This window comes from Oncorhynchus mykiss, chromosome 25, assembly GCF_057628025.1.
Source record: "Oncorhynchus mykiss isolate SJ-2025 chromosome 25, ASM5762802v1, whole genome shotgun sequence".
Taxonomy (NCBI): domain Eukaryota; kingdom Metazoa; phylum Chordata; class Actinopteri; order Salmoniformes; family Salmonidae; genus Oncorhynchus; species Oncorhynchus mykiss.
In genome coordinates, this window is record NC_143046.1 from 2474634 (window position 1) to 2492463 (window position 17830).

The following is a 17830-nucleotide window of genomic DNA, read 5'->3' on the forward strand; positions in this document are numbered from 1 at the left end:
TTGTGAACACCATGCGTTGGTAAAATGCTAATCATTCCCGCGACACTAGCCACTACCCTGCACCGTAGCAGAGCCCAGCGCAGCACAGCGGTCATATGGTCTTATATAAACTATTACCATACAATGCTGCCCTTTATCAGAGCCCCAACAAGACTCTGTGTTATTCTGATAAAACGCCCTGGTTTCTGCCTACCCCCCAGCGGAACATGCAGAAGAAAGAATCTGTGTGGACACAAAAGACCTGAGCTCCATGCCACAGTATTTATTGTGCTGGGAGGGGAGGGCAGAGGGCTTCTGACCCGAACCACTGAGCGAGAGAGCAGGGGAAAAGGGCGGGCAGTGGGCAAAATGAGATGTTTGCAAAATCATTCAAGAAACTATGAATCAAACAGTTCCAGAAGTGGACAGTCAATGTCTTTGTGCTATATACTGGGTGTTTATTTAGAGATTAGATGGTTCTGATTGGCTTGTTCCCCTGAGCTATCTATTAGATGGTTCTGATTGGCTTGTTCCAATTTGCCAGCAGCATACCACTGCTGGCTTACTTCTGAAGCTAAGCAGGGTTGGTCCTGGTCAGTACCTGGATGGGAGACCAGATGCTGCTGGAAGTGGTGTTGGAGGACCAGTAGGAAACACTTTTTCCTCTGGTCTAAAAAAAATATCCCACTGCCCTGTGTATGGTGTCGTCTTTCGGATGGGACGTTAAACGGGTGTCCTGACTCTCTGAGGTCATTAAAGATCCCATGTCACTTATTGTAAGAGTAGGCGTGTTAACCCCGGTGTCCTGGCTAAATTCCCAATCTGGCCCTCAAACCATCACAGTCACCTAATAATCCCCAGTTAACAATTGGCTCATTCATCCCCCTCCTCTCCCCTGTAACTATTCCCCTGGTCTTTTTTGTAAATGAGAACGTGTTCTCAGTCAACTTACCTGGTTAAATAACGGATAAATAAAAATAAAAGTTCCCCTGATCTATCCATTAGATGGTTCTGATTGGCTTGTTCCCCTGATCTATCCATTAGATGGTTCTGATTGGCTTGTTCCCCTGATCTATCCATTAGATGGTTCTGATTGGCTTGTTCCCCTGATCTATCCATTAGATGGTTCTGATTGGCTTGTTCCCCTGATCTATCCATTAGATGGTTCTGATTGGCTTGTTCCCCTGATCTATCCATTAGATGGTTCTGATTGGCTTGTTCCCCTGATCTATCCATTAGATGGTTCTGATTGGCTTGTTCCCCTGATCTATCCATTAGATAATTCTGATTGGCTTGTTCCCCTGATCTATCCATTAGATGGTTCTGATTGGCTTGTTCCCCTGATCTATCCATTAGATGGTTCTGATTGGCTTGTTCCCCTGATCTATCCATTAGATGGTTCTGATTGGCTTGTTCCACTGATCTATCCAAAGATCTGGATTGTCTACTCACTCAATTCATTGCTCAAATCTCTACATCTTATTTCTGTTCGTCTGTCTATTTTTCGCTAAGAACAACGTTTACACCTCTTACCCAATCTGGTGTCAGAATGGAATGACCAGGTGAGTCCTGTGGTCACGTCAGACAGAGGTGGTAAAGCCCCCCCAGAGGACACTGCTGAGCCTCCCAGAGGACTCACGTCATCACAGAAAGGCTCCAGGCAAAATGCTAGCTTGTTCCCTATATAGTGAAGAACGTTTGAGCAGAGCCCATTAGGGAATAGGGCGCCATTTTAGACTCATCCATATATCCTCAACATGACGGTTGCAGAGACACACGGAAAAGGCTCTACGGACACTCCTGACCTGCTAACCAACACTTCATTTCAGAATTGGTTCAAATTAGGGAGAAGGTAATGGCAGCGCTCGACTTGGACTGAAATCGGTGCCGGTACTGTTTTATATTTAGGTGCAGGAGATCCACAACACTGTTGAGCTGATATTCTCTAAGAGGAACAGGAGCTCAAGCAGTACAACATTTGAGGTTTTTGGTTAGTTGTTTTACAGGTCAGGAGTGTCCTAATTCCCGAGACAGAAAGATGAAAGCAGTTGACCTCACTCCTGCGTCGCCCTCCGTCATGGCACCATCAGCTCATCTGAAAGAGTTGATTCAGCGCAGATGAACCTGACCAAAATAGACTTTATGGAAACAAATATTTACAGTTAAGGGAAAGCTAGCCTGGTCCCAGATCTGTGTGTGATCTAGTACTCCATTGCAGTCATTGTCAAGCCAATTGGCATAACAAGGAGTTGGCCTGACGGCAGAAACAGACCTAGGAGTTGGCCTGACGGCAGAAACAGACCAAGGAGTTGGCCTGACGGCAGAAAGAGAACAAGGAGTTGGCCTGACGGCAGAAAGAGAACAAGGAGTTGGCCTGACGGCAGAAACAGACCAAGGAGTTGGCCTGACGGCAGAAACAGACCAAGGAGTTGGCCTGACGGCAGAAACAGACCAAGGAGTTGACCTGACAGCAGAAACAGACCAAAGAGTTGGCCTGACGGCAGAAACAGACCAAGGAGTTGGCCTGACGGCAGAAAGAGACCAAGGAGTTGGCCTGACGGCAGAAAGAGACCAAGGAGTTGACCTGACGGCAGAAAGAGACCAAGGAGTTGACCTGACAGCAGAAACAGACCAAGGAGTTGACCTGACGGCAGAAACAGACCAAGGAGTTGACCTGACGGCAGAAACAGACCAAGGAGTTGGCCTGACGGCAGAAAGAGACCAAGGAGTTGGCCTGACGGCAGAAAGAGACCAAGGAGTTGGCCTGACGGCAGAAAGAGACCAAGGAGTTGACCTGACGGCAGAAACAGACCAAGGAGTTGACCTGACAGCAGAAACAGACTGGCACTCAGGCTACAGAAACAACACCTGTTTGTCCTGTGATATCAGACGACCCAGAATCAGTTCACTGTACCATTATTCTACATCTCAATGCCCAGGGCTGTTCCTGCATCAGTTGTGATAAAGAGGTGGGAGGGGGGGGTCAGGTTCATCTTGTTGTTGGTTGAGAGAATACAACATCGTAATGAGTTATGATTGCTTGAGAAACGCGTTTTGGACAATATGGTACATTTGAATTGTTCTGTCAAATACAAAATGAAGACCAGTGAGAGATCCTGTAATGAGTAAACCATTTATTATTCAACACACAGATGCATATCAAATATGGAAATGGTCAGAAAAGTAGCTAATAATATGACAGAAGGCAAAAACATTGCAAACTTAGTGAAGGAAAAATAACAAGCCACAGCATCATTTAAAGTCATAAAGGAAAGTTCACAGTGAGGAACTGTTGTCAAATACACAGAATGGATCATCCTCCTACATTTAGAGAATTATGAGGGCTGACTAAATAAAGACAGCCGGTCTGTTGTCAAATACACAGAATGGATCATCCTCCTACATTTACAGGATTATGAGGGCTGACTAAATAAAGACAGCCGGTCTGTTGGCTGACTGACTAAATAAAGACAGCCGGTCTGTTGGCTGACTGACTAAATAAAGACAGCCGGTCTGTTGGCTGACTGACTAAATAAAGACAGCCGGTCTGCTGGCTGGCTGACTAAATAAAGACAGCCGGTCTGCTGGCTGGCTGGCTGACTAAATAAAGACAGCCGGTCTGCTGGCTGGCTGGCTGACTAAATAAAGACAGCCGGTCTGTTGGCTGGCTGGCTGACTAAATAAAGACAGCCGGTCTGCTGGCTGGCTGGCTGACTAAATAAAGACAGCCGGTCTGTTGGCTGGCTGACTGACTGACTAAATAAAGACAGCCGGTCTGTTGGCTGGCTGACTGACTAAATAAAGACAGCCGGTCTGTTGGCTGGCTGACTGACTAAATAAAGACAGCCGGTCTGTTGGCTGGCTGGCAGACTAAATAAAGACAGCCGGTCTGTTGGCTGGCTGGCTGACTCAATAAAGACAGCAATGACACCCATAGTGCACCCTGGGAAGGAATATTTTAAAGGCCCGCCTTTTGGCATCAGAGAGAAAAATCAAGCCTCATCTTGGTGATGTAGAGAAATGCATTTTCACAACAATATCCTGCAATTCTATACAAATTTCACCAAGGAGCAGAGAGAAATGTTTACAGTTTTAAAAGGAATTTCATGCAATGCATTTCTCCATGGGTAATGTGTTATTTTGCTCAAATATAAACAATATCAATAATGCTAAATTGTTCTTGTAATTTTTGTATTTCTCCCCGAATGTCCAGCTTTTATTTTGGTGAGTGGTAGTTCTCAGAGAATATATTATGAACAGCTCCATTATCTACATTACTTCATCTGGTTTTAGTTTGTCCTTCACGAAAATGTATTTAAACATGAAAATATACAGTACCAGTCAAAGGTTTGGACACAGCTACTCATTCAAGGGGTTTTCTTTATTTTACTATGTTTTACATTGTAGAATAATAGTGAAGACATCAACACTATGAAATAACACATATGGAATCATGTAGTAACCAAAAAAAAAGTGTTAAACAAATCAAAATATATAGTTTATATTTGAGATACTTCAAAGTAGCCACCCTTTGGCATTCTCTCAACCAGCTTGTGTAACCTTCATTTAACTAGCTAGGCAAGTCAGTTAAGAACAAATTCTTATTTACAATGACGGCCAAACCCGGACGATGCTGGGCTAATTGTGTGACCGCCCTATGGGACTCCCCAATCACGGCCGGATGTGATACAGCCTGGATTCAAACCAAGGACTGTAGTGACGCCTCTTACACTGAGATGCAGTGCCTTAGACCGCTGAGCCACTCAGGAGCCCTAGTTCATGAGGTAGTCACCTGGAAGGCATTTCAATTAACAGGTGTGCCTCGTTAAAAGTTAATTTGCGTTTGAGCCAATCAGTTGTGTTGTGAGAAGGTAGGGGTGGTATACAGAACATAGCCCTTTTTGGTAAAAGACCAAGTCCATATTATGGCAAGAACAGCTCGAATAAGCAAAGAGAAACGACAGTCCATCATTACTTGAAGACATGAGTCAGTCAATCCGGAACATTTTAAGAACTTTGAAAGTTTCTTCAAGTGCAGTCGCAAAAACCATCAAGTTCTATGACGAAACTGGTTCTCATGAGGACTGCCACAGGAAAGGAAGACCCAGAGTTACCTCTGCTGCAAAGGATAAGTTCATTAAAGAGTTAGCAGCCTCAGAAATTGCATCCAAAATAAATGCTTCACTGAGTTCAAGTAACAGACATCTCAACTGTTCAAAGAAACCACTACAAGGACACCAATAAGAAGAGGCTTGGGCCAAGATACATGAGCAATGGACATTAAACAGGTGGAAATCTGTCCTTTGGTCTGAAGAGTCCAAATTTTAGATTTTTGGTTCCAACCGCTGAGCCTTTGTGAGACGCCGAGTAGGTGAACGGATGATCTCTACATGCGTGGTTCCCACCTTGAAGCATGGAGGAGGAGGTGTGATGGTGCTTTGCTGGTCTGTGATTTATTTAGAATTCAAGGCACACTTAACCAGCATGGCTACGCCATCCCATCTGGTTTGGGCTTAGTGGGACGATCGATGACCCAACACACCTCCAGGCTATTTTACCAAGAAGGAGAGTGATGGAGTGCTGCATCAGATGACCTGGCCTCCACAATTACCCGACTTCAACTCAGTTGAGATGGTTTGGGATGAGTTGGACCTCAAGAGTGAAGGAAAAGCAGCCAACAAATGCTCAGCATATGTGGGAACTCCTTCAAGACTGTTGGAAAAGCATTCCAGGTGAAGCTGGTTGAGAGAATGCCAAGAGTGTGCAAAGCTGTCGTCAAGGCAAAGGGTGGCTACTTTGAAGAATCTAAAATCTCAAATATATTTTGATTTGTTTAACACTTTTTTGGTTACTACATGATTCCATGTGTTACTTTATAGTTTTGATGTCTCAAAAGTAAAAAAAGATGACACTGCCCGCCCAAAGGATTACAATGGCAGAACATTTTAGAACAAGGCTGGGCTTCCAATTTGGCCACATAGTGACAACCTGTATCAAGGCTGGTTAATGTGATGGAGGCTCATGAAGGGGAGAGGGAGGTGAGGGGGGATGAACTACAACACCTTTATCAGCCTGATTACTTCTTATTCTGGGTGTAACAGGAAATAAGGTACTTGTTCCAGGCAGACTCACATTTCTTGGTTCGCTCCTGCGCACTACCTACAACACAGACAGAGAGAGACAGAGAGAGGCAGACACATGAGACAGGCAGAGTGAGAGAGCGAGGACCACAATGAGAGTTGAGCTTCAAGACTATTGTATATAAGCTGCTGCCCTCTAGTGGAGAAGCTCAGAATGATCACCAGACAACAAAGTAGAAGAAGGCACCTACTTCTCTTGATTCCCAGGTTCCTCAGCTTGTCATGTTTAGCATGTCCATTCTGAGCCAGTCTCAGAGACAGAGAGGCTCCTCTCCTGAAACAGACAAAACATTTCATTACAGAATCACTCAGTGCTTAAACATTCCAGTTTATTTACCATGTGTGATAAACACATTCCAGTTTATTTACCATGTGATAAACACATTTCAGTTTATTTGCCATGTGATAAACACATTCCAGTTTATTTACCATGTGATAAACACAGTGCATTCGGAAAGTAATCAGACCCCTTGACTTTTTCCACATTTTGTTAAGTTACAACCTTATTCTAAAATTGATTAAATTATTTTTTTCCCCTCATCTACACACAATACCTCATAATGACAAAGCAAAAACATGTTTTTAGAAAATGTTTGCAAATGTAGATAAAAAAATAAAAAAACTGAAATATCCCATTTACATAAATATTCAGACCCTTTACTCCGTGCTTTGTTGAAGCACCTTTGGCAGCGATTACAGCCTCGAGTCTTCTTTGCATGACACTACAAGCTTGGCACACCTGGTATTTGGGGAGTTTCCCCCATTCTTCTCTGCAGATCCTCTCAAGCTCTGTCAGGTTGGATGGAGAGCGTCACTGCACAGCTATTTTCAGGTCTCTCCAGAGATGTTCGATCGGGTTCAAGCCCGGGTTTCGGCTGGACCACTCAAGGACATTCAGAGGCATGTCCCAAAGCCACTCCTGTGTTGTCTTGAACAGGTTTTCATCAAGGATCTCCCTGTACTTTGCTCCGTTCATCTTTCCCTCGATCCTGACTAGTCTCCCAGTCCCTACCTCTGAAAAACATCCCCACAGCAGGATGCTGCCACCACCATGCTTCACCATAGTGATGCTGCCACCACCATGCTTCACTGTCGGGATTGTGAAAGGTTTCCTCCAGAGGTGACTCTTGGCATTCAGGCCAGAGTCATCATCTCGTTTCTCATGGTCAGAGTCCTTTAGGTGTCCTTTGGCAAACTCCAAGCAGGCTGTCATGTGCCTTTTACTAAGGAGTGGCTTCCTTCTGGCCACTCTACAATAAAGGCCTGATTGGTGGAGTGCTGCAGAGATGGTTGTCCTTCTGGAAGGTTCTCCCATCTCCACCGAGGAACTCTGGAGCTCTGTCAGAGTGACCATCGGGTTCTTGGACACCTCCCTGACCAAGCCCCTTCTCCCCCGATTGCTCAGTTTGGCCTGGTGGCCAGCTCTAGGAAGAGTCTTGGTGGTTCCAAACATCTTCCATTTAAGAAAGATGGAGGCCACTGTGTTCTTGGGGACCTTCAATGATGCAGAAATGTTTTGGTACCCTTCCCCAGATCTGTGCCTCGACACAATCCTGTCTCGGAGCTCTACAGACAATTCCTTCAACCTCATAGTTTGGTTTTTGCTCTGACATGCACTGTCAACTGTGGGACCTTATATAGACAGGTGTGTGCCTTTCTAAATCTTGTCCAATCAATTAAATTTACCACAGGTGGACTCCAATCAAGATGTACAGTATAGTGCATTCTGGTGCTCAGGTTGACTTTTACAATAAACTCATACCTCACGTCCCCCGGTTATAACAACCTCACGTCCCCCAGTTATAACAACCTCACGTCCCCCAGTTATAAGAACCTCACGTCCTCCAGTTATAACAACCTCACGTCCTCCAGTTATAACAACCTCACGTCCCCCAGTTATAACAACCTCACGTCCCCCAGTTATAACAACCTCACGTCCCCCAGTTATAATAACCTCATACCTCACGTCCCCCAGTTATAATAAACTCACGTCCCCCAGTTATAATAACCTCACGTCCCCAAGTTATAATAACCTCATACCTCACGTCCCCCAGTTATAATAACCTCACGGCCCCCAGTTATAATAACCTCACGGCCCCCAGTTATAATAACCTCACGGCCCCCAGTTATAATAACCTCACGTCCCCCAGTAATAATAACCTCATACCTCACGTCCCCCAGTAATAATAACCTCATACCTCACATCCCCCAGTTATAATAACCTCACGTCCCCCAGTAATAATAACCTCATGTCCTCCAGTAATAATAACCTCATACCTCACGTCCCCCAGTTATAATAACCTCATACCTCACGTCCCCCAGTAATAATAACCTCATACCTCATGGACCCCAGTTTTCCCTTCTCCATGAAGAGTTCCACCATGGGGTTGTGTCTCTCTCCCTGAGGGTAGAGCCGTGCGTACAGCGTCCTGTTGCCCACCATGTCTCTGAACCAATATACTGCCTGTTGGGTCCAGCCACACACGTCCACTGGGCGCACCTGGGATGAGACCAGTAACTTGGGGTCATATAATACAGGAGACAAGTAAAAAGATTTGACCTGCCCTAAATATATGACCCTCTCAACTAAATAACTCATTTTTTAAACCTTTATTTATCCAGTCAAGTGATGTTATATACCGGCACGGTTCTAGGGATAAATTGTGGTGTGGTTAAGTATTGGCCACAGTAGAACCTGACAACAACCAGGGTGAACCACTCACATTAGCCAGGGAGACCTGTATGGCCTGTAGAGGAAGTGATGTCATCTCAGCACTGAGTTCCTTGATGTTACATAGAGACAGACAGGAAGTGTCTCCGTAGTCCAGCCTCCTCACCTCCACCTCATTGATGTCTGATAGAGGAGAAATGTAGAAGTTGCCCTTATTGTATGACAGAGCGAGGAGAAGTACACTACATGACCAAAAGTATGTGGACACCTGCTCGTTTAACATCTCATTCCAAAATCATGGGCATTAATATGGAGTTTGTCCACCCTATAGGGTGCTATAACAGCCTCCACTCGTCTGGGAAGGCTTTCCACTAGATGATGGAACATTGCTGCTATAAACAGCCTCCACTCTTCTGGGAAGGTTTTCCACTAGATGATGGAACATTGCTGCTATAACAGCCTCCTCTCTTCTGGGAAGACTTTCCACTAGATGTAGGAACATTGCTGCGGGGACTTGCTTCCATTCAGCCACAAGAGCATTAGTGAGGTCGGTCACTGATGTTGGGGGTGATCAGGCCTGGCTAGCAGTCAGCGTTCCAATTCATCCCGAAGGTGTTCGATGGGGTTGAGGTCAAGGCTCTGTGCAGGTCTGTCAAGTTCTTTCACACCGATCTCAACAAACCATTTCTGTACGAACTGGTCTTTGTGCACAGGGACATTGTCATACTAAAACAGTTTAGGGCCTTCCCCAAACTGTTACCACAGAATCGTCTAGAGTGTCATTGTATGCTGTAGTGTTAAGTTTTCCCTTCACTATAAATAAGGGGCCTTCCCAGAATAGTGAAGGCTGTTATAGCAGGATTAACATTCCGCAGCATCCTAGGGATTACTAACATTCCGCGGCGTCCTAGGGATTATTAACATTCCGCGGCGTCCTAGGGATTATTAACATTCCGCGGCGTCCTAGGGATTATTAACATTCCGCGGCGTCCTAGGGATTATTAACATTCCGCGGCGTCCTAGGGATTATTAACATTCCGCGGCGTCCTAGGGATTATTAACATTCCGCGGCGTCCTAGGGATTATTAACATTCCGCGGCGTCCTAGGGATTATTAACATTCCGCGGCGTCCTAGGGATTATTAACATTCCGCGGCGTCCTAGGGATTATTAACATTCCGCGGCGTCCTAGGGATTACTAACATTCCGCGGCGTCCTAGGGATTATTAACATTCCGCGGCGTCCTAGGGATTACTAACATTCCGCAGCGTCCTAGGGATTACTAACATTCCGCGGCGTCCTAGGGATTATTAACATTCCGCGGCGTCCTAGGGATTACTAACATTCCGCGGCGTCCTAGGGATTACTAACATTCCGCAGCGTCCTAGGGATTATTAACATTCCGCGGCGTCCTAGGGATTATTAACATTCCGCGGCGTCCTAGGGATTACTAACATTCCGCAGCGTCCTAGGGATTACTAACATTCCGCGGCGTCCTAGGGATTACTAACATTCCGCAGCGTCCTAGGGATTATTAACATTCCGCGGCGTCCTAGGGATTATTAACATTCCGCGGCGTCCTAGGGATTACTAACATTCCGCGGCGTCCTAGGGATTATTAACATTCCGCGGCGTCCTAGGGATTATTAACATTCCGCGGCGTCCTAGGGATTACTAACATTCCGCAGCGTCCTAGGGATTATTAACATTCCGCGGCGTCCTAGGGATTATTAACATTCCGCGGCGTCCTAGGGATTACTAACATTCCGCAGCGTCCTAGGGATTATTAACATTCCGCGGCGTCCTAGGGATTATTAACATTCCGCGGCGTCCTAGGGATTACTAACATTCCGCGGCGTCCTAGGGATTATTAACATTCCGCGGCGTCCTAGGGATTACTAACATTCCGCGGCGTCCTAGGGATTACTAACATTCCGCAGCGTCCTAGGGATTATTAACATTCCGCGGCGTCCTAGGGATTACTAACATTCCGCAGCGTCCTAGGGATTATTAACATTCCGCTGCGTCCTAGGGATTACTAACATTCCGCGGCATCCTAGGGATTATTAACATTCCGCGGCGTCCTAGGGATTACTAACATTCCGCAGCGTCCTAGGGATTATTAACATTCCGCGGCGTCCTAGGGATTATTAACATTCCGCGGCGTCCTAGGGATTATTAACATTCCGCGGCGTCCTAGGGATTATTAACATTCCGCGGCGTCCTAGGGATTATTAACATTCCGCGGCGTCCTAGGGATTATTAACATTCCGCGGCGTCCTAGGGATTATTAACATTCCGCGGCGTCCTAGGGATTATTAACATTCCGCGGCGTCCTAGGGATTATTAACATTCCGCGGCGTCCTAGGGATTATTAACATTCCGCGGCGTCCTAGGGATTATTAACATTCCGCAGCGTCCTAGGGATTACTAACATTCCGCGGCGTCCTAGGGATTATTAACATTCCGCGGCGTCCTAGGGATTATTAACATTCCGCGGCGTCCTAGGGATTATTAACATTCCGCGGCGTCCTAGGGATTATTAACATTCCGCGGCGTCCTAGGGATTACTAACATTCCGCGGCGTCCTAGGGATTACTAACATTCCGCGGCGTCCTAGGGATTATTAACATTCCGCGGCGTCCTAGGGATTACTAACATTCCGCGGCGTCCTAGGGATTACTAACATTCCGCGGCGTCCTAGGGATTACTAACATTCCGCGGCGTCCTAGGGATTACTAACATTCCGCGGCGTCCTAGGGATTATTAACATTCCGCGGCGTCCTAGGGATTACTAACATTCCGCGGCGTCCTAGGGATTACTAACATTCCGCGGCGTCCTAGGGATTACTAACATTCCGCAGCGTCCTAGGGATTATTAACATTCCGCAGCGTCCTAGGGATTATTAACATTCCGTAGCGTCCTAGGGATTATTAACATTCCGTAGTGTCCTAGGGATTATTAACATTTACCTCGTATTTTACATTTACGTCAATTAGCAGACACTCTTTTCCAGAGCGATTTACAGACGCAATTAGAGTTCATCACCTTGTTCATCAGATTTTTCACCTTGTCGGCTTGGGGATTCGAACTAGCAACCTTTTGGTTACTGGCCCAACACTAACCTCCACTCATCATGAAACATATCTTACCTCCACTCATGCCACATATCTTGGCCACCTGTGCCCGACACCACCTCTTCTGTTGGGGGAACCAAGCCATGACGTAGGTCCCGATGTCTGGAGTACACTTCAGCTCTGCTAAACTACTGCAAGACAACCAGCCAACGACAGGGTTGAGAAAATGACTCAATGAAAAGAACTTGGGTCAAGTCCTGTTTTAGACTTGATCTCTGCTTAAAGGTAGTGCACTACATCATGAATAGGGTTCCATTTAGGATGCACCCTGAGTGTGTCTACTTTACTTCTTACACCAATGCTTCTTGAGAGGGAGTGGATAAGAGCACACTTTGAGAAGGGTACTACGGAGTACAAATGTTAGCTCAATGTGGCACCATACTATATAGGGAATAGGGTGCCATTGGGCCCTGGTGGAAAGTAGTGCACTACATAGGGAATAGGGTACCATCTTGGACACCCAATATAACTCACTCAGTGTTGAGGTCCTCCAGCTGGAGGGTGGCGTCGGCCTGTTGGATGTAGAAGTTACCAGGATGCACCACGTGACTCACCACCACCGCCATCTCCTCAAATTTACGGATCTGGAACTCTGGAATGTTCAGACACTGGTTGCCTGGGGTAACCAAGGAACAACAGTTCTGGAATCTCTGGAGTTCTGGAGTCAGACTGATATTGTTGATATCTTCCTGAACCTCCCCCGTCACATGTCCCTCTTTGATCTGTAGGCTGTGGATGGATGGAGCTGGGGGTTGGAGGGTCGTATTAGAGATCTCTACACTGCGACACTGGAGACTAGCGGCAGACATCTTGTTCTCCGAGGTGGTGACGACGTCAGAGGAAGGATCGCTCCTTGACGCCTCGGTAAAGACGTCTCCTACGTCCCAGAGCTCCGTCTTGGTGGCAATGATACAGCTGAAGATCAGAGAGCCTCCGGACTCCACACGCTTTACTGTGAACACCGGGGCCTGGGAGGGGAGGAGAGGGTAGGAGAAGATAGGAGAGGGTAGGAGAAGATAGGAGAGGGTAGGAGAAGATAGGAGAGGGTAGGAGAAGATAGGAGAGGGTAGGAGAAGATAGGAGAGGGTAGGAGAAGATAGGAGAGGGTAGGAGAAGATAGGAGAGGGTAGGAGAAGATAGGAGAGGGTAGGAGAAGATAGGAGAGGGTAGGAGAAGATAGGAGAGGGTAAGAGAGGACATGATTAACTTGAACGTCCTGAGGTGAAAATAGTTTCAGACACACAGTAGTGCTGTATATAAAATAGAGACTTTACATTACACTCAAAATAATACATACATATTGGTTCAGCGGGTTATCTGGCAGCTCTGAGAACAGCTCCTTCTTTGGGACGCTGACGTTGTGGTTCTTAGTTTCTAGAACATTCTGGGTTTCCTGGGCATGCTTTGTTTCCAGGAGGGGGTCAGAGGTCATTGCCGGGGCGGTGGAATCAGAGGTGTACTGGTAGTAGCTGGTGTGCTGGAAGAAAGCGGCCAACTCCATGAACGGCTCGTTCCTGCAATTGGTTCGCAGGAATTGCATGAGCTGAGAGGAAGTTTGCTTCTGGTGCTGCACTCTGGTGTCACTTCCTGAATCTAGAGGGGGAGGAGCCAGGGCTGTCATCTGGTAGGCTGGGTTACTGAACCCTGAGAGGAGCTCACCTGGGACAGGTAGGTCTAGATCTGTTGCTCCGGGTGTTTGTTTGATTTGACTGCTCTCTTTGATTTGATTGGTTGTAACCGTCGTTGTATTTGGCTGCTGCGGTGTCTTCTTGGAGATAAAGATCCCATTGTCTTTGGTCAGATTCAGACTGGCTACGCTGGTTGAGGAGCTGGGGATTGGGAGCTTTGCCACTTTGCTGGAGGAGGAGATGCTGCATATAAAGACCTGATCCTTCTGGAAGTCTTCATCTTGAGAGGAGGAAGAGGAGCAGAATAGTTTGAGTTGCTGTAGGGCAGGCAAGGCTCCCAGCATCTGTACTGCCTTGGTGATGGAGCCGGCCATGAGGACGTTCTGCAGCATGGGACCAAACTTCAGCACGTCTGACGATGTCATGATGCCTCGGTCTCTGGATAGCGCTGGCTGCAACAGGCTGTTTAGCGGTATGGTGGAAGCTGGGGCACTGAATTGTGGATCTGTGGAGCCAATGGCAGGGGGAGAGAAAATATCTTTAAGAAATACAGACCATCCCAAATGTTCCCTTGGACCAGGGTTCCCCCTGGGTGCCCATTTGAGTTGTTGCCTTCGCACTACACAGCAGATTTAAAAAAACAACAACAGCTGTGTAGTGCTAGGGGAAAAACTAAGACCCAGTGTGGGGGCAGGACAGAGTTGGGGGATCCTTGCTTTAGACCAGTGGCCAACACTAAGGTGGGTAGGATAGGAGATGGTAGCAAAGCTGATACTGTGACTCAACGAATACAGAAAAGTTGTTTTTATAAGTTGTGATTTACCACTGTCAACACTTTGTTCAACACTTTTATAAAGCCATAAAATGTGCTTTCTCCCTACTTCCACTCACGCTACAACCATCACTGCAGCTGTAATCAATGACTACAACCATCACTGCAGCTGTAATCAATGACTACAACCATCACTGTAATGAATGAGAACAACCATCACTGTAATGAATGAGAACAACCATCACTGTAATGAATGAGAACAACCATCACTGCAGCTGTAATCAATGAGGACAACCATCACTGTAATCAATGACTACAACCATCACTGTAATCAATGACTACAACCATCACTGTAATCAATGACTACAACCATCACTGTAATCAATGACTACAACCATCACTGTAATCAATGACTACAACCATCACTGCAGCTGTAATCAATGAGGACAACCATCACTGCAGCTGTAATAATGAGTACAACCAGCACTGTAATCAATGACTACAACCAGCACTGTAATCAATGACTACAACCATCACTGTAATCAATGACTACAACCATCACTGTAATCAATGACTACAACCATCACTGTAATCAATGACTACAACCATCACTGTAATCAATGAGTACAACCATCACTGCAGCTGTAATAATGAGTACAACCAGCACTGTAATCAATGACTACAACCAGCACTGTAATCAATGACTACAACCATCACTGTAATCAATGACTACAACCATCACTGTAATCAATGAGTACAACCATCACTGCAGCTGTAATAATGAGTACAACCATCACTGTAATCAATGACTACAACCATCACTGTAATCAATGACTACAACCATCACTGTAATCAATGACTACAACCATCACTGTAATCAATGACTACAACCATCACTGTAATCAATGACTACAACCATCACTGTAATCAATGACTACAACCATCACTGCAGCTGTAATGAATGAGTATGGCAACGTGTTCCCATAAGATTGGCTGTTTTTATTAGAGGCTTGTCTTTTTAATGAAGAGGAATATTTCACGTCTCTGGTCATAGGAGGAACATAAATTGGTGCATGAAGTAGAAATAATGCAACTTGAGTTTCTCCATCGAGGAGGAGGGGCGGTGTCCCCTTTCCTCAGCGGAGGGGCGGTGTCCCCTTTCCTCAGCGGAGGGGCGGTGTCCCCTTTCCTCAGCGGAGGGGCGGTGTCCCCTTTCCTCAGCGGAGGGACGGTGTCCCCTTTCCTCAGCGGAGGGACGGTGTCCCCTTTCCTCAGCGGAGGGGCGGTGTCCCCTTTCCTCAGCGGAGGGGCGGTGTCCCCTTTCCTCAGCAGAGGGACGGTGAGTCAGGTGAGAGGCAGCCTCACCACTGATCCCTCCCTCAGACTGACCATCAGAAGGAGCCCGTCAGTCCAGTAACTCAGCTGGGCCTCACAAGTAATACAACTAATGATCTAATTACCACTGTGATCATATAGTGCATTCAGAAAGTATTCAGACCCCTTGACTTTTTACAACAACAAAAAAAAAAATTCTAAAACTGATTCAATTGTTTCCCCCCCCTCAACATCACATTTCCATAAGTATTCAGACCCTTTACTCAGTACTTTGATGAATCACATTTTGGCAGTGATTACAGCCTTGAGTCTTCTTGGGTATGATGCTACAAGCTTGGCAACCTGTATTTGGGGAGTTTATCCCATTCTTCTCTGCAGATCCTCTCAAGCTCTGCCAGGTTGGATGGGGAGCGTCGCTGCACAGCTATTTTCAGGTCTCTCCAGATATGTTCGATCGGGTTCAAGTCCAGGTTCTGGCTGGGCCAGTCAAGGACTTGTCCCGAAGCCACTCCTGCGTTGTCTTGGCTGTGTGTTTAAGCTTGTTGTAAGGTGAACCTTCGCCCCAGTCTGAGGTCCTGAGCACATTTTCATCAAGGATCTCTCTGTACTTTGTTCTGTTCATGTTTCCAGGTTGTAAATGAGAACTTGTTCAACTTGCCTACCTGGTTAAATAAAAGGTGAAATGTATTTTTTTTCTTTTTCCCCCTCGAATCTTGACTAGTCTCCCAGTCCCTGCCGCTGAAAAACATCCCCACAGCATGATGCTGCCACCACCAAGCTTCACCGTCGGGATGGTGCCACCACCGTAGGGATGGTGCCACCACCGTAGGGATGGTGCCACCACCATGCTTCACCGTCGGGATGGTGCCACCACCATGCTTCACTGTAGAGATGGTGCCACCACCATGCTTCACCGTAGGGATGGAGCCACCGCCATGCTTCACCGTCGGGATGGTGCCACCACCATGCTTCACCGTAGAGATGGTGCCAGGTTTCTTCCAGACAATCAATTTAATTTACCACCGTTGGATTCCAAGTTGCAGAAACATCTCAAGGATGATCCATGGAAACAGGATGCACCTGAGCTCAATTATCGAGTCTCATAGCAAAGGGTCTAAATACTGATGTAAATAAGGCAATGGCAAATACATTTAGAAAACCTGTTTTCTTTGTCATTATGGGGTCTGTAGATTGAAGGAAAAAACATTTTAATCCATTTTTTAAATGGCTGTAACGTAACAATGTGTGAAAAAGTCAAGGGGTCTGAATACTTTCCGAATGCACTGTATTACAATTAAAAATATAAATGGTATGAGAACAACAACACTGGTAGGGCAATTCACAGACAATATGCAGTCATAATGTATTTGGCCTACTGCACAAACCTTATTGCTCTAGATCTGTTTTTAAAATGTTTAACGTTGCAACAGCTCACACTTAAAAAACACATCCGAGTGGTAGATCTCGGCTTTCTTTGGGACTCAAAGTGATCTGGACTCAGAAAAGGTTGGTGACCTTAGATCACCTCACACTTGTGGAGATAAGAGAAGATTCTAGTGGGCAGTATACTGTCTACCGGTGTATTTGGAAATAGCCACAGGATGGTTTTTCAATACCATCAAAACTATTTTAAAAACTTTTTTCAATGCATTTTAAATATTTGTAGCAATTTTTCTTTTTAAGTAAATACTTGCAGTCAACTTGTGCAATGCATTAGGATGTAAAGCAGAACCCAATCGTATCTCACCTGTCACATTATGAAGTTAGTTCCCCAGCTCAGTTGAGACAGTCACGTGTTCGTTTGTAAAACGGGAGAAAGCAGGAGAATGAAAAAGCAAGGTCTTTTTTTGGGCAAAAAGACGCTTGGCCACAATTTTTCAAATGTTTAGGCCTAACATAGAACGAATATAGCCTGTAGAATGTTTTGCTTAAAGTTAGACTTGCATTTTACCGGTGAAAAGTAGGCTGGCTAAGCTGAGAAAACTACCTGAGAAGCTCCACATCAGTCAGAGTGCTGTCTACTTATAGAATGATGGAGAACAGTGGCTCCACATCAGTCTGTCTGCTGATAGAATGATGGAGAACAGTAGCTCCACATCAGTCTGTCTGCTGATAGAATGATGGAGAACAGTAGCTCCACATCAGTCTGTCTACTGATAGAATGATGG

The 17830-nt window shown here is 46.0% G+C and overlaps 1 protein-coding gene across 1 annotated transcript in view; it reads right to left on the minus strand.

Annotated features, from left to right (window-relative positions):
* LOC118946071 (uncharacterized) overlaps positions 1–17830 on the minus strand; it is a 42006-nt gene that overhangs the window by 2982 nt on the left and 21194 nt on the right. Inside the window, exons 3-9 of the mRNA XM_090221525.1 lie at positions 13225–14060; positions 12402–12895; positions 11943–12058; positions 8843–8973; positions 8459–8619; positions 6307–6393; positions 6079–6134 (exon numbers count right to left, since the gene is read on the minus strand). Coding sequence (XP_090077651.1) covers positions 6079–6134; positions 6307–6393; positions 8459–8619; positions 8843–8973; positions 11943–12058; positions 12402–12895; positions 13225–14060 — 1881 coding nt within the window. The remainder of the gene's footprint in view (positions 1–6078; positions 6135–6306; positions 6394–8458; positions 8620–8842; positions 8974–11942; positions 12059–12401; positions 12896–13224; positions 14061–17830) is intronic.